A 22431-nucleotide genomic window follows, 5' to 3' on the forward strand; every position below is an offset into this window, starting at 1 on the left:
ATTTATAAAAGTCCCCTTATAAACCCATGAGTACTAAATCAATGATTATCTATGAGTAGTGATTATTTAACTATGAAGGACTGTGCCTTTGTTTTTATTATGATGTGAGGTTGAATTTCAATTTCCTGGCTCTTTGCCCATTTTCTTTATCCTAAAACATACTGTTTCATTGATAGATTTGAGGAAATATTAGCTTTTGTTCAGATATCATTTCTTGTCTTAATCTAATCACTTTGTAAAAGCTTTACATGTGTTATTATAATCACTTTAAAAATAATTATAATTCTGTATTGTATTTTTGGTGAAGGTGTACTCAGCAGTTTAAATTTCCACTCAATGATTTCTACACAAATTTTTCAGTGCCATTAGTTACATTCTTCACAGTGCATGAACATTCTTATTATTTCTGTTCTGGTTTTGTTTCCATTAATCTGGTTTCCCTGACCCCTTACATTCTCATTTTTATTTTAAAATAATTGTTGACTTTTGGGTCTCATATAGGTGATTTTTTTTTAAGGATAGCAGTAATTATGGTTATATTATTTTTTGAGTCAATTTGTTATTTAAGTACAAGGTAGCTTAGGTGTTAGTTTAGGTTCAAAGTTTGAAGAGTATCTTAGGGCAACAGTCTTGGGGAATCATCCAGTCTCAACCAGTTCAGTAGGTCTTTTGTCATTTATTTATTTTAGGAATTTGAGGTTGGTTCTCTTCCACATTTTTCTCCCATTCTGTCAGGTTCCATCTCACGTGGCCCTGATTAGAACGAAAGAGTGTTAACCAAATACTCTCTAGTTCTGGTCTCAGGGTACATGAGGTGGTGGTTCATGTAGACTATTTATCCTGTAAACTAGTTTGTGTAATCACTTTTTTAAACTATAGTTTACAAATAATTGTTCCTCCTTTCCTGATACTTTATACATTGAAAGATAAACAAAGGGATATCCTTCATGCAGATGTCATAACTATATTGCTGTTTTCTCTGTAAGCACTGGTTTTCTTAAGAATGTTCATTTTAAACAAATGCAATTGTTTTACCACCAGGTAATGTTGTCAATGGAACGATTGGCAAACAGATGGTTGATATGCTTGTGGAATCATCCAACAATGTAGAGATGATTCTCAAATTTTTTGACATGTTCTTAAAGTTAAAGGATTTGACATCTTCTGATACATTTAAAGAATATGACCCCGATGGCAAAGGAGTCATTTCCAAGAGGGACTTCCATAAAGCAATGGAAAGCCATAAGCACTACACACAATCGGAAACGGAGTTCCTTTTATCCTGCGCAGAGACAGATGAAAATGAAACCCTGGACTACGAAGAGTTTGTAAAACGGTTCCATGAACCTGCAAAGGACATCAGCTTCAATGTTGCCGTGCTCCTGACAAATCTTTCAGAACACATGCCCAATGATACACGACTGCAGACTTTCCTTGAATTAGCAGAGAGTGTGTTGAATTATTTCCAGCCTTTTCTAGGCCGCATTGAGATAATGGGAAGTGCTAAGCGCATTGAGAGGGTTTATTTTGAAATCAGTGAGTCTAGCCGGACCCAATGGGAGAAGCCCCAGGTCAAAGAATCCAAAAGGCAGTTCATATTTGACGTGGTCAACGAAGGAGGAGAAAAAGAGAAGATGGAACTTTTTGTGAACTTCTGTGAGGACACCATATTTGAAATGCAGCTGGCAGCTCAGATCTCGGAGTCAGACTTGAATGAAAGGTCTACGAATAAAGAAGAAAGTGAGAAGGAAAAGCCCGAAGAGCAGGAACCAAGAATGGGTTTCTTTTCTATGCTGACAGTTAAGTCCGCCCTGTTTGCCCTAAGGCATAATATCGTGACCCTTGTGAGAATGCTCAGCCTGAAGAGCCTGAGGAAGCAGATGAAAAAAGTGAAGAAGATGACCATGAAGGACATGGTCACCGCCTTGTTCTCATCCTATTGGGGTATTTTTTTGAGCCTCTTGCACTTCGTAGCCAGTGTTTTCAGAGGCTTATTCCGCATCATTTGTAGCCTGCTGTTGGGAGGAAGCCTAGTAGAAGGTGCTAAAAAGATCAAAGTTGCAGAACTCTTAGCCAATATGCCAGATCCCACTCAGGATGAAGTGAGAGGAGATGGAGAGGAAGGGGAAAGGAAACCCATGGAAGTTGCCCTGCCCTCTGAAGACCTGACAGACTTAAAAGAACTGACAGAGGAAAGTGACCTTCTTTCAGATATATTTGGTTTGGATCTGAAGAGAGAAGGAGGACAGTACAAACTTATTCCTCATAATCCAAATGCTGGCCTTAGCGATCTCATGAGCAACCCAGTCCCCATTCCTGAGGTGGAAGAAAAATTTCAGGTAATTTTTCCCTTGTTCACAACAGCTCTCTCGATTCCAGGTAGGTGCAATAGATGAACTTCAGATTCCATGCCACTGACGAGTGGTGTTAAATATATGACTTAAATTTCCAAAGGGAAATGGTTTTTGGGGGACAAAGATAGCCTTTTAAAGATTCTTCAGTAATTATTAAATTATCTTAAACTGGGTGTAAGAAGTGTCTGCCCTGATAAGACTGGTCAATTAAAACATCATTCCATCCATAATATTTCATGAGCACTTACCATGGGTCTGGCACCATGCAGTATCATTGGGAATTAAAAGAAATTCTTTGCCTTAAACAGTTCATTAGAAAAAACTACCATATGAAGAAGTAGAAAATCATTAAGTGTTAAATAGAATAATAATCAGCAGTAAGTTGCAAATGTTGAGAAAATATAAATGTCATATGGTGTAAATTAGTTAAATGAGACTTAAGATGTGGGACTTTAAGTTGCCTTGATGACTGAATAAGATTTGAATACATGGATGAGGTTTTAAAAAATTTTTTAAAAAAATAAAGCTATTTCTGAATTAAGGAAAGAAAGTGGAAGGGATTCAGAAAGTTTGTATGCACTGCCATGTGTACAAGTGTGGAGAAGGGGAAGATATTTACACCAGTAGACTTGCATGGAAATTTTATTTACATATAGGCATGAGCGTGTCATTTGTAGGTTATAGTTTGGAACATGATCACTTGCTGCTAAACTCATTCAGAGATGATGAATAATCCTGCTTTACCCATTGACTCATTCAAGGAGCAGAAGGTAAAAGAAGAAGAAAAGGAAGAAAAAGAAGAAACTAAATCTGAACCTGAGAAATCCGAGTATGTATGGTTTCTGTATGTTTTGCTTTGTTTCGGAAGTCTCTTTTTCTTGTACTCTGTCTTTGAGCCTGTAGTGATAAAACTCATGCTTTTTATACTGTGGAAACCCTCAGCACTGCATGGGATCCTCATGACAAAATTTTGTATCTCCATAGAGAGGCTCTGACTGTGAAGACTGCAATACAGTGCCCTCACTCCCTTTCGGGAATAAGTGTCTACAACCCAGCTGCTACTCCCTTCTCTTTCACTCAGTTCATAAGGGTTTCATTTTTGTGTTTGTCACTCAGCAGAAAAGACTTATGTGCTCCACAAGATGACAGATTGCCACAGTTCTAGCTTTAAACCATCCTTGTATTTCTATCCTTTAAATGATGGGGGATGAAACATCCCACATACAGTTATATAGAATGCTTGTACATGCATAAAATGGCCTGGGAAGTTTGTTAATAGCACGAACTGAAGGACCTCATCCCAGGAGTTATGATTCAGCAGGTTGAATGTGGGACCCAGGAATTTGCATTTTCAGAAACACTTCTTATTTGGGGAAACACAATTATAATAACAGCAAGAAGTAAAGCTCTGCATCTGAGGCAATGAAAATGTCTACTTTTAATTCCATCATCAAAAGATGGATGCTTACATTTTTTTTAAGTTGATATAGTTTTATATGCCCAATTTTAAAAACTAGGGAAAAGAAAATTTTCAGTGCCACCAGCCACTCCTCAGAAGGAAGACTGGCCAGTCTACTTCCGTAGTAATACCGCCTCAGAAACTCAAGGAGGGGTTGCCATGAGTCAGGACCAACTCAACGTCAGTGAATTTGGTTTCAGTTTAAAACTGCCATTAAGCAGCTCTGGTTGCTCAGTGGTTCAGGCATTCAGCTGCTAACCAAAAAGTCTATGGTTTGAACCAACCAGCTGCTCCTTGGCAGAGAGAGGAGGCAGTCTGCTTCCATAAAGATTTAAAGCCTTGGAAACTCTGTGGGGCAGTTCTACTTTGTCCTAATATAGGGTCCCTGTGAATTGGAATCAACTTGATGGCCGTGCTATAATGCCACTGTTCTCACATTGCATTTTATATTTTTTTCATCTATTCGGTAATTTTCCTTGGCCTGTTTTCATTGTCTGTTCTCTGTAGTCAGCAATATTCATTGTCATGATCTTATACTATTGGATCAGTTGTAAAAATAACTACATAAATGACTATTATAGTAAATGTCGGTATAAGTAATAGGACAGAACAGGCATTTCAATGGCATTTCTTTTTCCAGTGTTAGAAAGAATGTTAGTTATACCACATATGGTTAAAGTTGGTATTTAAAACGTGATTACATAACTACATATATCCATAAATGTACTTCCATAAAGGTTTGGTATTTTGCATGTAGAGGGGTTTTAGTTAAATTTCAGTGCTTTAATTCCTTTATTGTCCACAAAATTATTGACATTCTTTATACATGTGACCATTTAAGTACATATGCCTCTGATTTTAAACCTTACTGGCTATTCTATGTTAAAGATTAAACATTAAAATTATAATTTAAAAATAAAGTATGTTGGAAAGTCACAGCAAAATACATTCTTCATTAAGTTACTCTTTTTTTCAACTAAATATTTTTTATTACACAATTGGAAGGGAATCAGCCATTTATAGATATAAAAACTCTTGAAGCCTGCAAAATGCCCTCTGAATTTGAATTTCACAAAATTAAGAAGTTCTACAGAGAGCTATGTGTGTGATTTTTTTTCAATATGTGTTGTGAAATTCCTCCCTGAATTCTAACATTCTGAATATTGTAATTCATTGGAATGAAGTTAGTTTTCAAAAAATTCTATGATCTGAAATATTTGTTCATTTGAATATTTTTGCACAAAACCTATTTAGTTCTTTAGTTTCTTGATGCTTTATATTGCATTCATTTTCACAGGGGAGAAGATGGAGAAAAAGGAGAAAAAGCCAAAGAAGACAAGGGTAAACAAAAGTTGAGGCAGCTTCACACACATAGATATGGAGAGCAAGAAGTTCCAGAGTCAGCATTCTGGAAGAAAATCATAGCATATCAACAGAAACTTCTAGTAAGATGTCTTAGAATGGATATTGTTATTGATATATAGTAAGATCATATTAAAAAAAAATGTAAGAATGAAGAGAGTTCTTTATGTAGTGTCCTATAAATTTTGCAGATGTATTTACCAAATTAGTGAAATGCATATTCATATATGGAAAATAAATTGTTCTCTATTCTATTTATATCCCACAATCCTTCAAAATCTTATTAAGATTGTTTTCTTAAAAATTCATGTAAATATGTGTGTGTGTATATATGTATGTGTATATATTTATACACACACACATATATATTTATACACACACACACACATATATATATACACACAAAGCAACCAGACTCACTGCCGTTGAGTCGATTTGACTCACAGTGACCCCTCCTCGGGTTTCCGAGGCAGTATCTCTGCAGAAGTAGATTGCCCAGTCTTCCTTCCGAGGAGTGGCTGGTGGATTTGAGCTGCCAGCCTTCTGGTTAGCAGTCAAATGCCTTAGGCACTATGCCACCAGAGCTCCCATATTTGTGTGTTGGGCAATGTACTTTTAAATATAAGATTTACAGTCTTGGAAACCCAATGGGAGTCGCTAACAGTCTGAATAAACTTGATGGCAGTGGGTTTTGGAGAATATATATATATATTGCTTGTTGTGTTGTTATGTGCTGTTGAGTCAGACCCAACTCTTAGCAACGCCTCCTTGGGTTTCCGGGGCAGTAAAACTACAGAAGTAGATTGCCCAACCTTCCTTCTGAGGAGTGGCTGGTGGGTTTGAACTGCCAGCCTTCTGGTTAGCAGTCAAGTGCCTTAGGCACTATGCCACCAGAGCTCATATATATATATATATATATATATCCAAGCCACCACCATCATCACCATCCATCATCTCTTCCTGCATTCCTTCCTGTAACAATTTATATATATATATACCTTTTAAATGTAGTCCAGCAACACATAAAAAAAAAAAAAAAAAAACTGTTGCCATTGAGTCTATTTGGAGCCATAGTGACCCTGAATGGCAGAGTGGACAGAGTAGAACTCCCCCATACTGATTCTCCTAAAAGAGCAGCTGGTAAGTTCAAACTGCCAACCTTTTGTTTAGTAGCCAAGCACTTAACCATCATGCCATCATGCTTCTTACAATATATACATACATACACATATGTTTTTAAATAAAGAGGGTAAAAGATAAATGTATAGAATTAACCTGTAAGAGTTACTGACCAATAATTTACACTTAGAAATTAAGAACACCCCTAAAAAAAAAAAAAAAAACGTTGAAAGGCAAAGTCATATTTAGTGTTTTATAGCACTTGAGGAATCAAAAATAGATAATTAAGAAAATAAACATTGCAAAACTTCATCTGTAAGGGAATTGGATTGTTCTCACTAATTATATATAAATATACACAACTTTTATGTGATATATGCAAAAATATTTTAATAGTTTTAAAAGTTTTCTCAGACTATCTCATATTTCCCTATATTGTTTAATATAAAGTACAGGGAACAAAATGCTTTCTAGATAATTCTTAATAGTTATTAATTTCATATGTAGTGATTGTTGCCATGGCTACAGGCATAGCTATATTATAGATGGTAGGACCTGAGGTTGGATAACCAGCAATAGTGAATATGGTGGATATCTGAAGAATATGTTTAATTAGAAGCTGTTAAACCAAATAATTGAGATTTTGCTTCCATCTCTCTGTATTAGGGTTCACCTCCTCCATGTTCCTGTTTCTCATTGCAATCTGACTTTCTCTGCTAATCAATTTGCGTGCATAAGACTAACCATGGCCACATCAGGGCACCACAGATCCAGTGCTCCCCAACTGTTTGTGACGTACCAACTCAGACCACCAGGGCTAATAACTCAGTCTCTATGACTCAGTTCCACCTTTCCAAGAGAACCAATGTAGCTGACCCTGTATAAGGTTAGGGACTAACTTTGGTCCAATGAACTGTGGCAGTAAAGGCAGGGTGTATAGGGAGAGATCACATCATGCAGGAGAAATGAGATGTGCTATCATCTTGATATGGCCTCATGATGACAGCGCACTTAGACTCCTCACACTTAAATATTTAATAAATAAATAAATCCTTAACTTCCCTCCCTAGCTTATTTGCTTAAAACAACTTCTCCTTCAGATTTTTGGGTGTTGTTTTTGTTTGTTTTGATTTTGTTTTTCCAGCTCAATAATTGGCACTAACTTAGTTGCTCAAGCCAAAAATCCAAGATAGCACATTTGAGCCTTCTTTTTCTTTCCTACCTCAATAAAACCCAACAGTAACTCTTTCCAGCTCTTCCTTGAAAATTTATCTAGAATCAGCCCACTGCTTACCCACTCCACAACTACAACGTCAGTTCAAGCCACCACCATCATCACCATCCATCATCTCTTCCTGCATTCCTTCCTGTAACAATTTATATCTGGTCCCCTCGCTTCGACTTTTGCCCCCTACTACATAATTTCTACCAAGTACTAGAGTCATCTTTCCAAATCACAAATCTGATTGGATCATTCCTTCTTCAAAATCATATGTAGAATAAAATAATTATAATATTTACAATAATAAGGTTAATTAACTGGCATCTTCTATGTGCTGACCACTGTTCTGGGGACTTTTTCTATATTAACTTATTTAATCCTCTCAGAAACCTTATGAGATTGATTCTATTGTTATCCTCACTTTAAACCAAACCAAAACCAAACTCACTGCCATCGAGTAGGATCAGACTCAAAGCGACCCCCTCCTTGGGTTTCCAAGGCAATATCACTATGGAAGTAGATTGCCCAATCTTCCTTCTGTGGAGCGTCTGGTGGGTTTGAACTGTCAGCCTTCTGGTTAGCAGTCAAATGCTTCAGGCACTATGCCACCAGAGCTTCTTACAGATGAGAAAAGTGATGGAAGAAAAGGTATTAAGTGACTTCTACAGGGTCACATGGCTTGTAAATCGTGAAGGACAGGATTTCTATCTCAGCAGGGTGGCCCCAGAGTTTACACTCTTAATCACCAAACTATAATCAATAAAAATTCTATCAGAGGCTTACAAAGCCCTCACCCCCACTCACTTCTAAGACTTCATTCTCTACCATTGTCCTCTTTTCATATTGCATCCTTCTTACTATTCCTCAAGCACACCAACATTGTTCTGAACTCAGGATATCCACTCTTCATGCCTCTAGCTCTGGAACACTCTTCCCCAATATGTTTGCTTGGCTTACTTCCCAACTGTGTTCAGGTCTCTGCTCAAAAGTCACCTCCAGGGATAAGCCTTTACTGACCACCTACCTTCATGCCTTTAACCTGCATCTTAAAACAGCACCCTCATTCCCCGTGCCCATAACTTGATGTATTTTTCTCCATAGCATTTAGCATTCCCTGAAATTATATTTATATTTGTCTGTGTGCTTCTTTTATTATTTTTCTTCTTAATGTGGCAGAAATTTTCTTATTCTCTGCCCTCTCTGTAGCACCAAGAATGGTTCATGATACATTACTGGGCTCTCAACTATTTTTGAGTGAATAAATGAATATGTAATTGTCTGTAAATTTCAAGTCTTGATTCAGTGACCTTTTAATAATTTTTTTCACCTTCAGAACTATTTTGCTCGCAACTTTTACAACATGAGAATGTTAGCCTTATTTGTCGCATTTGCAATCAATTTCATCTTGCTCTTTTATAAGGTATGTACATCTTACTGTTTTTAATGACAAATATAATAAAGCAAATAGACTGAATTGAATTTAGAGATTTCACAGACATACTAGTGAACACATCTAAAACTATTCAAAAACAATTTTGCTGAAAGACAGAATCTGGAGCTCAGTCACATCACTGATTATTGACTAAGATGGGATAGATTTGTTCACCTGAAGAAATGTATGAAATATGAGAAATGGCTCAAATCAGGATTGTTTGATTTGGCAAAGGGTTTACCCACATTATTCCTGACTAATGTCACCAAGTATTTTACTTGTTTATATATCTGAGGGTGGCATACCTCTATCCCCTTAAATTCTTTGGGTAATTGAGAAGCCAGCTCAGCCATCTATTTTTTCCCTGCCTGTCTTTGAAGCCTTATAACTCTTGATTGGATTAGAATGAATTCAGAAGATTTCAAGTGTGTTCATTATTTGCCTCTAGGTTTGGAAAAGCTGTTTTTAGCCTTTGCTGTCAGTCCTCTCATTACTCAGTGACTTCATATCCAACTTCATATACTATTTGCTGAAAGAGCATTATTTCCATTGTTTTTGTTTGTTTGGTGTGTGTTTTTGTTACAACATCTTAAATCCAGTGAACTCACTATAATACAAATGGTTGATTTAGGTCTCCACATCTTCTGTGGTGGAAGGAAAGGAGCTGCTCCCTCGAAATTCAGGTGAAAATGCCAAAGTGAACAGCCTGGAAAGTGGCTCCCAGAGAATCATTGCTGTTCACTATGTCCTGGAGGAGAGCAGTGGCTACATGGAGCCCACACTGCGCATTTTAGCTATTCTCCACACGGTCATTTCTTTCTTCTGCATCATTGGATACTACTGCTTGAAAGTAAGATAGTAAGGCAGCAAGGAACCTGTGTGCATAGATGCATGTGTGCACGTCTATTGCAAGTTGAACTCCCTAGGGAGCAGATCTGAGATGGGAATTAGAATGTGCAAAGTCCAATAGGAAATGTTTTCTGAATCAACACCAGTGGGGCAAGGGAAAGACCCAGGATAGGGCAAAGAAAAAAGTTGGACTATGGTGTAAACACAGCAGGGTATAGGCACAGGCCCAGCTGCAATGCCAGATCCACTTTAAGAGTCCTCCTGGGTTGGGTCAAAGGAGCTTGGCATTTATATCCCCACATTGACCAGTCATTGGCTGCAGGCTGTCCTGGAAAGGGAATATGGACTTGGACTGTTTCTGTTTTAGCATTCTTTCACATATTGATAATTATTCACACAATAGACAATTTCACTTATAACTTAACCCAACACCTCACCCATCCATAATGTCTCATAGTAGTGGTCCAGTGTGCTAGTACTTATAGAAATACATCATATTGAATCTATAATTGTTCTGTTATTGACTACATATCTGCTACCATCTTTGGCAGAAATGCTTTACAGTTTGTCCACACAGAAAATAATGCAAGTCTGTGACCAATTCTACCTAGAGCCTTGCTAAGGTAACAGTATAATTTGGAGAATAGAAAACAAGATAGTCTCCCTGGAAGCTGGGGGCTGTCCATTATCTTTTCAAGCAAGATGCCTTTTCATTGTTTACTCTTTTATCTTACTGTCCTCTGACTCTGCTTATAAAGCTTCCAAAAGTCTTTGTAAAAACCAAGGCCCAAGGTAAAAGACTGGAATTAACAATTACTTCAAAAACTCCTCTCCTTTCTTTCTTCCCTTGTTTCATGGTGGAAATTTTCTTGGATACATCCAGAATATCTGCATCTTTATAGTATCTGTGTCTTTTATAAAGTCTGTTCATATGAAAAGAGAATCAATATGTTCTGGAGATATTTGGCAAACCAACAAAGATTTTTGCTGATGCCATAATTAAAATTTATCTCAAAATAGCAATGTGTGAATGCTAAGCATAAAATTATTAAAGAGTTCTCTCAAACAAAAACATACATTTTTTAGTAGTATGGAATTCAGAACATTAGTAAGATTGCTATATTTTATGACATTTATTCATGTTGAATATATAATATATATATATATATATTTATATATATATTTATATATGCAAAACAAAAACATGGTTTTGCTTAAGTATGTTTTCTTTGTTATTTAAAAGTGATACCATTAGTGCAATTACCTTTGAATTTCTATGGTTAAAAGCATGTGCATATATATAATATCTATTCTATATTCTGTTTCTTTTCAATGTTTTCTACATGCTTCTTGCTGCCTGGATAGACTTAATTCATTTTCATTCAATTTTTACCTACTTTGAAGTACATGGGAAATACTTCTTTCCAGAAGCTGTTTTATAAAGATAGTAACCACAGGAGACACCAATGAATCTAAACTAATTTTAATGTGTTTATTTTTCAAATGTAGGTCCCGTTGGTTATTTTTAAGCGAGAAAAGGAAGTAGCACGAAAATTGGAATTTGATGGGCTTTATATTACAGAACAGCCTTCAGAAGATGATATTAAAGGCCAGTGGGATAGACTCGTAATCAACACACAGTGAGTAAAGAATTATATGAGCCATTTCTGTGTTCAAAAATTTCAAGACATAAAAGTACTTTGCTGGATGGAGTTCCTCCAGATCTGTCAGAAGTTTTGCAGAGGTGAATAATAGTTATATATTCAGCCAAGAAAATCAAAAGACTAAGCACTTCAGCCTCCTAATGGATGCCATCAATTTTGCCCTCTGTGCTCCGAATTCCTTAATCAAAAACGATTTTGAGTCCATTTCCACAGCACTGATGGAACTTAACATCCATTACTCAGTGCTCAGGGAAGTGTGCAGCTTGAGGTGCATAACCTGCAGCAAGGGGTTATCTCATCCAGAAGCCCAGAGGAAGCAAAAATTATTCATTAAGGGAAGAGTTGTAGCATGAAAGGCAAAAATATTGAATTTCACATTTTTAATGTAACTGAGCTCTAAACTTCAAAGAGCCTAGCATAAAACAAAGTAGTATGACATATAAAATATAAGACAAAACACACACACACACACACACACACACACAACTCTTCCTCTGCACTAATTATTTGGCTTTTAGAGATCCCAAGTTCCAAGCTACTAGCTGTTCCAGGTACAAATCCACCACAAATGTATACTTTTCCACCATAAAAAGCATTAGTGATGCAGAATATTTTTTAGTAGTTTGTACTACTTGAGAGTGAAATATCTTTTCTTTACTGTGATTAGTTTTACTTGTTCTTAAAAATATTATCATTTCTAAAGGTTCTGAGTTTTCAAAGGGGGTTGATTCAGTTTATGTACTATAAATGATTGGTCTAAATGCTCAATATTTTGTTTAACAACTTTACCCATTGCTATAGAAAGTCTGGTGGCATAAGTGGGTAAGCCCTTAGCTGCTAATGGATAGGTTACTGATTCACCACACCCAATGGTTCTAGGGGAGAAAGAAGTGGCAATCTGCTTCCATAAAGATTGCAGCCTAGGAAACCCTATGGGGCAGTTCTACTCTGCCATATGCAGTCACTGTGTTGAAATTCACCTTATAACAACACCCATTACTACTAAATCTAAGAAAATCTATCTCTTTTAGTGTGGTTTGGTACCAAGCCAAAACTTTGTTTAAGGATCATTAGAAAAGCAATGACAGATTTCTAATATGTTAATTTAAATACAATTAACAGTGAAATGTATAGACTGACAGGTTATAATTGAAATAACAAATATAAAAATACCATTTATTAATAAATATGCTCATATTCTTCCTCATTAAAAGAGTAGCCCATAGCCTTTGTGATTTACTTATGTAAACATGTCTATGTTCATATTTAAAATAATATTTCATATATTCAGGATGTAGGAAAATTATAAGATAAAATGGGAAGGATGGCAGAAAGAATATTTGTATATTATTTTTATCTAATTTGTAAATCTCTAGCAATGTGTTATTTTTTATCATTTTTTTTTTAAATGAGACTTTTTTACATCTATGCTTTTATTTATTTTAGGTCTTTTCCCAACAACTACTGGGACAAATTTGTTAAAAGAAAGGTAATGCTTCTTTTTTCCTAAATTGTAATTTCATTTTGAATTTGATATTATATGTAGAATAGCATATTACAGTGTGCTTTATGTGCCTGCTAATGCCATTTTAAAATGGCAATCAAATTGAATATGAATTCGAAAAATAGCACATAAGAAATTCATACTCTGCAGCTTCAGAATAAACAAGCATTGCTTCAACTACCCCACCATGTGACTCAGGTGAATAAGCAGAACCCAGTCCATGATATGAACAAGAATTGATCAGAATGTTCTTTGAAATTGTTTAGGAAACTTAAGTTGGCTGAAGGCTATTTTCTGATGAGACACCTATGAATAACTAAGCCTGGGATTCTCGAGTACACAAGAAGTGAATTTTTTGGATGACAACAGAAGACTGAATTTTATTTATTTTATATAACTGTTAAGGATTTTTTTTAAAATAAAGTTTTCCTCTTTTGATGATGACTGCATTACTGCAGAGAATAGTAGAAAGAATAAAAGAAGTTTGGCTGTTGGCTAAGGCTCTGACTAAAGCTATTTTGAGACGTTGTGATCATCAGTGTGGTCTGAATGATCATGTCTGTCCTAGCTACAACCCAGGATTTTTATTTTTCTTGAATTTTTTTTTTAGAATGCAATAATGTATATAATAGTGCTTTAGCATTCTAAAATGCAATAGTCATTCTTTCCTGGCTCTCATTTCTTGAATGGCTCAGTTCACGCTGCCTTTCATGAGTCCCACCTCAAGTATACACTGAGAATATACTTGAGGCCAGAAATACCTACAGAATGAAGTGATCTTTCTCCCTTTGATTTCATAAGATCACTTAAAAGGTTTGGCAGCCGGCAGCCTGAGAACTTTTTATTTTAGGTCTGAGAGGAGGTGTGGCGCTTGCTCCAAGAGTATAAATAATACCATTTATCGCATTGACATATTTTTGCTTAAAGCAATACTTTTGAGATGAAAGAAGCAGTGTGTTTGTTGATTTTTATTTTGCTGTAAGTTTCTTGTCTCTGAGATCATGGAGGGGCTCCCTGGAATTTTGAGTAGCATTACATTAGGATATATGAACACATCCAAAGTAGGCAGAAGCTTTAAAATATTAAAGTAATTTTAATTGGACAATTTAATCACTTTATTCTTCTTAATTATTTAAGAGAATAAGGAGGAATTTTCTAAACTATTTTTAAAGCAAGAGTTATTTGAAGGGAACTATGTGTTTTTAGTCAAATAAATTGTAATGACAGCTGTATTCATTTCCTAAGGCCACCATAACAAAATACCACAAAATGGGTGGCTTAAGGCAACAGAAATTTATTTTCTACAGTTTCCAAGACTAGAAGTCTGGACTCAGGGTGTCAGTAGGACCATGACCTCTCTGAAGACTGTATAAGAAGATCCATCCCTGTCTCTTCCAGTTTTGGTAGCCCCAGGGAGCTCTGGTAGCATAGTGGCTAAGACACTTGCCTGCTAACCAGATGGCTGGTGGTTCAAACCCACCAGCCACTCCTCGGAAGGAAGGTTGGGCAATCCTACTTCCATAGTGATACTACCTCGGAAACCCAAGGAGGGCTCGCTATGAGTCGGGTTTGGCTCGACGGCACATAACAACAACAAGGTGTCCTTTGGCTTGTGACAACATCACTCCAATCTTTCCCTCTGTCTTCACATGGCCTTCTCTTCTGTGTCTGTCTCTGTCTTTACATGACATTCTCCCCGTTTGTCTCTCCATCTGTTTCCTCTTTTTATAAGAATATCAGTCATATTGGATTAGGACCCACCCTACTCCTGTATGACCTCTTGCTCCTTTAACTAATAAAATACCCTATTTCCACATAATGTCACATTCACAGGTATGGGATCAGGACTTCAAGGTATCATTTTGTGAGACACAATTCAACCCATCCCAGCCACTAAAACTATTTATGGCCTTCCTTCTACAGTATGTAATTTGTTTTCCAGGGAAAGGGTGAGAATACAGAGGAGAATCAGCATAGTCCATATCTCACATAGCTGTGAAAATAATGCAAAACAAATTGTTTTAATCATCCTAAATAATATATGTTCAGATGCTTTTTTAATACCTTTGTTCCTTGAGGTTTTCTTTTAATTTGCTTATTATATACTTTCAGAAAAGGTGTTTTTCTTTTTTAATTTCTACTAATCCTATATATCCCTTCTTTCTGTCAATTTTTATTTTGTCTTTTCTTCCTCCTGTAATGGTTTTACTTTGACATTCTCCCTCCTCCTTCTCCCTCCTTTGTATTTCCTTTATTTTGCCTTTATTTATCTTTACTTAATTTTCTACTCCTCTTTACCATTTTTGCTATCAATTATAGATAGTCCCCAACTTACAATATATTCATGTTATGATGAACCATATTTATGACTATCTTGTTTTTTTTGGACAACTTATCATTAATAATATGTATTCATGTGTGTCTTAAAATATATGTAAGTTTATATGTAATGTATCCAACCCTCAAAGATAAATAAAAATTAGACTTAATATTATTTTATTATCACAGTAAAAGACAATAATAATAAAATCAGGTACTCTACTAACATCAGAGCTAACTTACAACAGAGTCATCAAAACAGAACAACTCTGAAATCTCTTTCATTACTTTTCCTCTTTTTCCTCTTGTTTTCCATTGTTGTGTGGAGTTGTTATGATATATATATATGATATATAAACTGTAGGCCAAGAGTAGATATATTACAGAATATGATATGTTGGGCTCAAGGAAATTGGCTTTGGCCAAGGCTGGGTGCACTGCAAGCTCAAACCTAACGTCCTTATCAAACTGCACAACTAATGGGCAAAACCAAGAAAATGTGAAACAGCAAAGACAAAGCAAGGGATAAAGAAGTGGAGGGGGTATGCTGTTGTTGTTGTTAGCTGCCTCCCAGTCTCCCCCTAACTTATAGCAACCCCATGCCCGGTGGAAGGAAACACTGCCTGTTTGTTACATTCCCATGGTCAGTTGCATATCAGACCATTGTGATCCACAGGGTTTCATTGGCTGACTTTCAGAGGTAGATCATCAGGCCTTTCTTCCTAGTCCATCTTAGTCTGGAAGGTCCACTTAAACCTGTTCAGCATCATAGCAACATACTAGTCTCCACTGATAGATGGGTGGTAGCTTCACATTAGGTGCATTAGCTAGGAATTGAACCCACATCTCCCACATGGAAGGTGGGAATTCTACTACTGAAGCTCCATGATTGAAATCTAGATCATGGAGGGGATGTCATTATTGTAATGTCAAAGCCTCGTCACAGGGCCTTATGGAGAAAATCATCAGCTGTGGAGTCAGACATTACCTGAATTAATCTAGCCCCATTTCTTGCCAAGCTTAGCAACCTTGGGCATATTATGCTTTTTAAGACATAGTCTCTTTATCTACAAAATGGGATGATAATAACATGAATCTTATATATTGTGAAGTCACATAAGATAAAGGATGTCAAAGTTCTTATCTTAATTCCAGACACCAAGTATGAATTTGGTAAAGGTTATTTTCTTTCCCATTTCTACCTATTTCTTAAGCTTTTTCTTTAGTCTGTCCTCTTTTCACATGACTCCTTGTTTATGAATTTAACTGTGTCCCCCAAAAAAGATATATGAAAATCCTAACCCCTGTACCTATGATATTTAGGGGTTTAAAAATAGGGTTTTCTTTTGTTACATTAATTAGGTCGTATGAAGTAGAGCGGGTCTTAAACCTAATCCCTTCTGAATGGTGTCTTATAAAAAGGGAAAGCAGACACAAAGTGATACACACAGGGGAAGGAGAATATATTAGGAACTGTCTACAAGCCAAGGAATGCCAATAAATGCCTTGGGCTAATGACAAGGAAAGACCATTCCCTAGAGATGAGATCTTGATTGAAGCCTCCAAAACTATGAGACAATAAATTCACAAAACACTTGTGATATTTTGTTATGGCAGCTCTAGGAAACTAAGACACTTTATTTTGAATTAGAAATCTTATTTTCTTAGATAGGTATTATTTAAAATCTACAATTATTTTTTAGACCTTAAGTAGTATGATCATAGAAAGTAAACCACCACTAGATATTTAACTACCTTTAACATATCACAAACAAAAGTATTTTGATGTTTGTATGTAAATGCATAAATAGTATTGATTATTAATTAATGCCAGTAAAACATTTTTTTTCCTGACTCCCAGGTTATGGATAAATATGGAGAGTTCTATGGCCGAGATAGAATCAGTGAATTATTAGGCATGGACAAAGCAGCTCTGGATTTCAGCGATGCTAGAGAAAAGAAGAAGCCAAAGAAAGATGGTTCCTTATCAGCCGTGTGAGTGTTATTTCTGCTCTATGCTAGAGGCTTAGGTTGAAAGGCAGAAAAAAATAATACATTTCTGAACATTGATTGTTTCTTTAGTGTCAGAGGAATAGACAGAAATGGGAAACAGACAATGTATATAAAGTCTCCTTTCCTAGTTCTGGGTATTTCACCTATGGAATGATTGAGTTATTTTCATTAATTTTTGAAGGTTCTGTATTCATTATTTACAAGAACACTTAATTGTTCTCATGAGAAATCTGCACATAGACCAAGAGGCTGTTCTTCAAATAGAACAAGGGAATACTGCATGGTTTAAAATCAGGAAGGGTGTGCATTAGGATTGTATCTTTTCACCATAATTATTCAATCGGTATGCTGAGCAACTAATCCAAGAACCTGCATTATACAAAGAAGTACGCAGCATCAGGATTGGACAAAGAACCATTAACAACCTCTGATATGCAGATGACACAACTTTGTTTGCTGAAAGTGAAGATGACTTGAAGCACTTATTGATGGAGATCAAAGACTACAGTGCTCAGTATGAATTCTACCTCAACATGAAGAAAATTAAAATCCTCACAACTGGACCAATAAGCAACATACTAATAAATGGAGAAAAGCTTAAAGTTGTCAGGGATTTAATTTCCCTTGGATCCACAGTGAACACTCAAGGAAACAGCAGTCAAGAAATCAGACGTACTTCTGGTAAAATGGTGGAATAGGCAGACAAGCTACACAAACCCTCTTCAACAAAGAAAAGAGAAACCAATTGACAGAGATACAGAAAATAATCCTGGAGCCCTGAGCTTTGAAAGCAAGTATACAGAAGTGGTTTAAGGATCAAAGCTCTTGTGGCATAGTTCCTAAGACTTTTGACTGCTAACCAGAAGGCTGGAAGTTCAGACCCACCAGCCACTCCTTGGAAGGAAGATTGGGCAATCTACTTCCATAGAGATATCGCCTTGGAAACCCGAGGAGGAGTCACTATGAGTTGGAAATGACTTGACAGCAGTGAGTGAGTAGAACAACCTGAATGAAAACAGTGAGTATGGAGACAGATGGAGCTGCAGACTGTCAGCTACTCTAATGGCATCAACAGCCTGAATATATCCAAGGGGTGTTGGGACCTGAGAATTGACCTAAAGATCAGCACTATTCACCAAGGGCTGCAGCGACAACTGCACTGGTGGCCTATAACTAGGAAGGGAAACAGCAAGGAGTAAGACAATCTGAGCTGTGGACTTTCAGCTGTACAGAGAGTGCAGACATTTTGATTGTTTTCAAGGAGCAGCCATATTGGATATTTAAAGGGACCAAGGGTGCAACCATTTTGAATGTTTACAAGCAGTGGCCATTTTGGATATTTAAAGCATTCTCATTCACTTTCCAGGGAACTAAGAGTAGGCTCCATTTGTCAAGGATGGCAGGGACATACAGGAGGCTGACAATGGAAAAAGAGACAGGTGGTGAGTGTATAAGTGCTCCCAAGTAGTAAATAGAGGAGCATAGTACCCTGCTTATGTAAATAACATCCAAGGAAAACAAAAATCATGGGCAGGTCACTACAACATGCAATCACCAATTAAATATAAACACAAACACATCACAATGTCTTGGAGGCAACAGAGCATCACAGTCCACACAAAGAAACAAGATAAAGCAAGAGAAACAAGAGACCAGGATACAGACCCAGAACACATCCCTGAGGAAGAAGCAGCATTAGAACTCCCTGAGAAGGAATTCAAAAGAGATGTATTTAAGTATGTTCAATGGATTGAGAGACAGAAAGGAAAACACTGATAAAATTGAGGAAAACACAGAGAAAATCCTATAACAATTTGGAAAGACAACACAAGAACAAAATGACAAAATAAATGAAAAATTAGAAATGATATAAAATCTACAAATAGAAATCCAGAAGATTAATACTACATTTTCAGAAATAGATAACACATCGAATAGGCAAAGGAGTAGAATTGAGTCAATGGAAGACAGAATTAGTGAGAATGAAGACTTCAATACTTCCTTGGAAAGGGATCAATCAGAAAAAAGATCAAAACAAAATGAAGAAAGCCTAAGGATCATGTGGAATACATCAAAAGGAATATCCTACATGTAATCAGAATTTCAGACCAGAAAGACACAAATAAAATGACAGAGAAAATTGTTGAAGATTTGTTGGAAGAGAATTTCCCTGGTATGATGAATGATGAGACTATATCTATTCAGGAAATCCAATGAACCCCAAACAGGATAGAGCCCAAAAGAAAATCACGAAGACATGTCATCATCAAACTCGCCAATACCAAAGACAAGGAAAGAATCCTGAAAGCAGCACAGGAAAAATGAAAAGTTAACTACAAGAGGCAACCAATAAGACTAAGCTCAGATTTCTCAGCAGAAACCATGCAGGCAAGAAGACAATAGGATGGTATATTTAAAACTCTGAAAGAAAAAAATTTCCAACCAAGAATTATATACCCAGCAAAATGGTCACTCAGATATGATGGTGAAATTAGGACATTTCCAGATAAGCAGAAATTAAAGGAATTTGTTAAAACCAGCCCAACCTTACAAGATATGCTAAAGGGAGTCCTTTGGACAGAGAACCAACAACAGCAAACAACTGACCATTAACACAAATGATGACATAACCCAGAAACCAACCCAGTTACAGAAGTATCCAAAGTAAACAAGACTACAAGATTGTAAACAGGGACCCAGAGACATCAATTGACAAATGAGGACAACTATAAACCAAAAAGAAGGAAAAAGTTGTATAGTTACAGAACTTCTAAATGGTAGGGAAATCAAGACAACTACAAGATAGAACAGACTGTTCTAAACTTGGGGAAAAAATGATAAATCACAGGGTAACCTCAAAGAAAAATGATAAGCCTTCACATAAAAGTAAAAGAGGACTAGCACAAATATTTAGGAGCTCTCGTAGCTTAGTGCCTAAAGCACTTGACTGCTAACCAGAAGGCTGGTGGTTCAAACCCACCAGCCACTCCTCAGAAGGAAGGTGGGGCAATCTACTTCTGTAGTGATACTGCCTCGGAAACCCAAGGATGGGTCTCTATGAATTGGTTCCAACTTGACAACACATAACAACAACAGCACAAATATTTAGCAAATACTAAAACAATAGCAAAGAAGGAAAGGATTCATAAAAAAATGAGCTCAGCACAGAAAATGATATGGAACAAAGAAATCAGCAACACCACAAAAAAGCACATAATCAAATGACAGCAACAAATTCATGCTTGTCAATAATTGCACTGCTAAAAGTGTATGAAGAGAAACTACAGACTGGGAAAAAATATCTGACAATGACATATCTGACAAAGGACTTAACTCTAAAATTTATAGAAAACTCCAATACCTCAACAACAAAAAGATTAACAATCCAATTAAAAAATGGTCAGAAGACATGAACAGACACTTTACATAAGAGGACATTCATGCGACCAGCAAATATATGAAGAAATGTTCATGATCATTAGCCATCAGAGAGATGCAAATCAAAACAACAGTGAGATACCATCTCACCCTTCTAATGGCAAAGTTCAACAAGACAGAAAATAACAAATGCTGGCAAGGATGTGGAAAGATTTGGATTCTCATACAGTAGTGATGGGACTATAAAATGATACAACCACTGTGGAAAGTAGTATGGCGATTCCTTAAAAAGTTGAAATTAGAAATACCATTTGACCCAACAATCCCATTACTATGTATATAACCTAAAGAAATGAGAGCCAAGATAAGAACAGATATATGCACACCCATGTTCAATACAGCATTATTTACAATATACAAAAGATGGAAATAACCTATGTGCCCATCAATAGAAGAATGGATAACTGAACTATGGTACATATACATAATGGAATACTGTGCAACACTAAAAAATAATGTAGAATCTGCAAAACACCGCATAAGGTAGATGAATTTTTAGGGCATTGTTGTTGTTGTTGTTATGTGCCATCGAGTTGGACCCGACTCACAGCGACCCCTCCTTGGGTTTCTGAGGCAGTATCACTATGGAAGTAGATTGCCTCATCTTCCTTCTGAGGAGTGGCTGGTGAGTTTGAACCGCCAGCCTTGTGGTTAGCAGTCCAGTGCCTTAGGCACTAAAATACCAGAGCTCCCTGAAGGGCATTATGTTGAATGAAATAAGTCAATCACAGAAGGACAAATATAGTATTAGTTCACTATTTTAAAATGTCCAGGAAAGGTTTATGTATGGAAGGAAATTTTGTGAATTACCAGGGGTCGGCAAGGAGGGGAGGGGGGGAGTGCTGCAAAAAAATAAAATAAAATGCATTGACCCATGTCACTTTAGTTTTGTGTATTTCAATGTACATAAATTATATTTCAATAAAATATATTTTTAAAAAATCAGATTTATTGCACTGGGAAAATCTGCTGCAAAAGACTTCTTTAAAGTGTTGAAGAGAAAAATGTCACTTTGAAGACTAAGGTGCGACTAACTCAGGCCGTGACATTTTCAGTAGCCTCCTATACATGTGAAAGCTGAGCAATGAATACAGAAGACTGAAGAAGAGTTGATGCTTTTGAGGTGGAGTATTGGCAAAGAATACTGAAAGTACTATGGACTACCAAAAGAACAAACAAATCTGTCCTAAAAGAAGTGTTTCTGGAAGGAATGTTCTTTAGAAGCAATCATGACTAGACTTCTCACCTACTTTGGTCCTGTTGTCAGAAGGGACCATTCTCTGGAGAAGGATACCATGGTTGGTAAGGTAGAGGGTCAGCAAAGAAGGAGCAGACCCTTAATCAGATGGATTGACATAGTGGCTACGATGAAGCACAGCAAGCATTGTGAGGATTGGGAAGGACCAGGAAGTGTTTCGTTCTGTTGAACATAGGTTACTATGAGTCAAAGCCAACTTGATGGCGCCTAACAACAATAACATAAAACAAGAGAAGATAAAGAAGATGCATGCTCTTAATTTAATTTGCCTTTTGTATCCTTATATGTGTCAAAGCAAGAATTATGTAATGCAGCTTATGTAACTATGCAATATATAACTATGTTTTTATAATATTGCCTATTTGAAAAGAAATTATCTTGTGTTTTAGATAAGCAACTGCATGTCCCTTTTTTAAAGATGTTCATAGTTCATATTCT

The 22431-nt window shown here is 36.4% G+C and overlaps 1 protein-coding gene across 1 annotated transcript in view; it reads left to right on the plus strand.

The window, feature by feature from the left end:
- RYR2 (ryanodine receptor 2) overlaps positions 1-22431 on the plus strand; it is a 1099979-nt gene that overhangs the window by 1040343 nt on the left and 37205 nt on the right. The window contains exons 91-98 of the mRNA XM_007942720.1: positions 1042-2339; positions 3116-3183; positions 5111-5258; positions 8850-8936; positions 9580-9798; positions 11307-11437; positions 12908-12950; positions 17146-17279. Of these exons, the coding sequence (XP_007940911.1) occupies positions 1042-2339; positions 3116-3183; positions 5111-5258; positions 8850-8936; positions 9580-9798; positions 11307-11437; positions 12908-12950; positions 17146-17279 (2128 nt within the window). The remainder of the gene's footprint in view (positions 1-1041; positions 2340-3115; positions 3184-5110; positions 5259-8849; positions 8937-9579; positions 9799-11306; positions 11438-12907; positions 12951-17145; positions 17280-22431) is intronic.

The sequence above is a fragment of the Orycteropus afer genome, unplaced genomic scaffold (genome assembly GCF_000298275.1).
Source record: "Orycteropus afer afer isolate SDZICR_OR568_19922 unplaced genomic scaffold, OryAfe1.0 scaffold00096, whole genome shotgun sequence".
NCBI lineage: Eukaryota > Metazoa > Chordata > Mammalia > Tubulidentata > Orycteropodidae > Orycteropus > Orycteropus afer.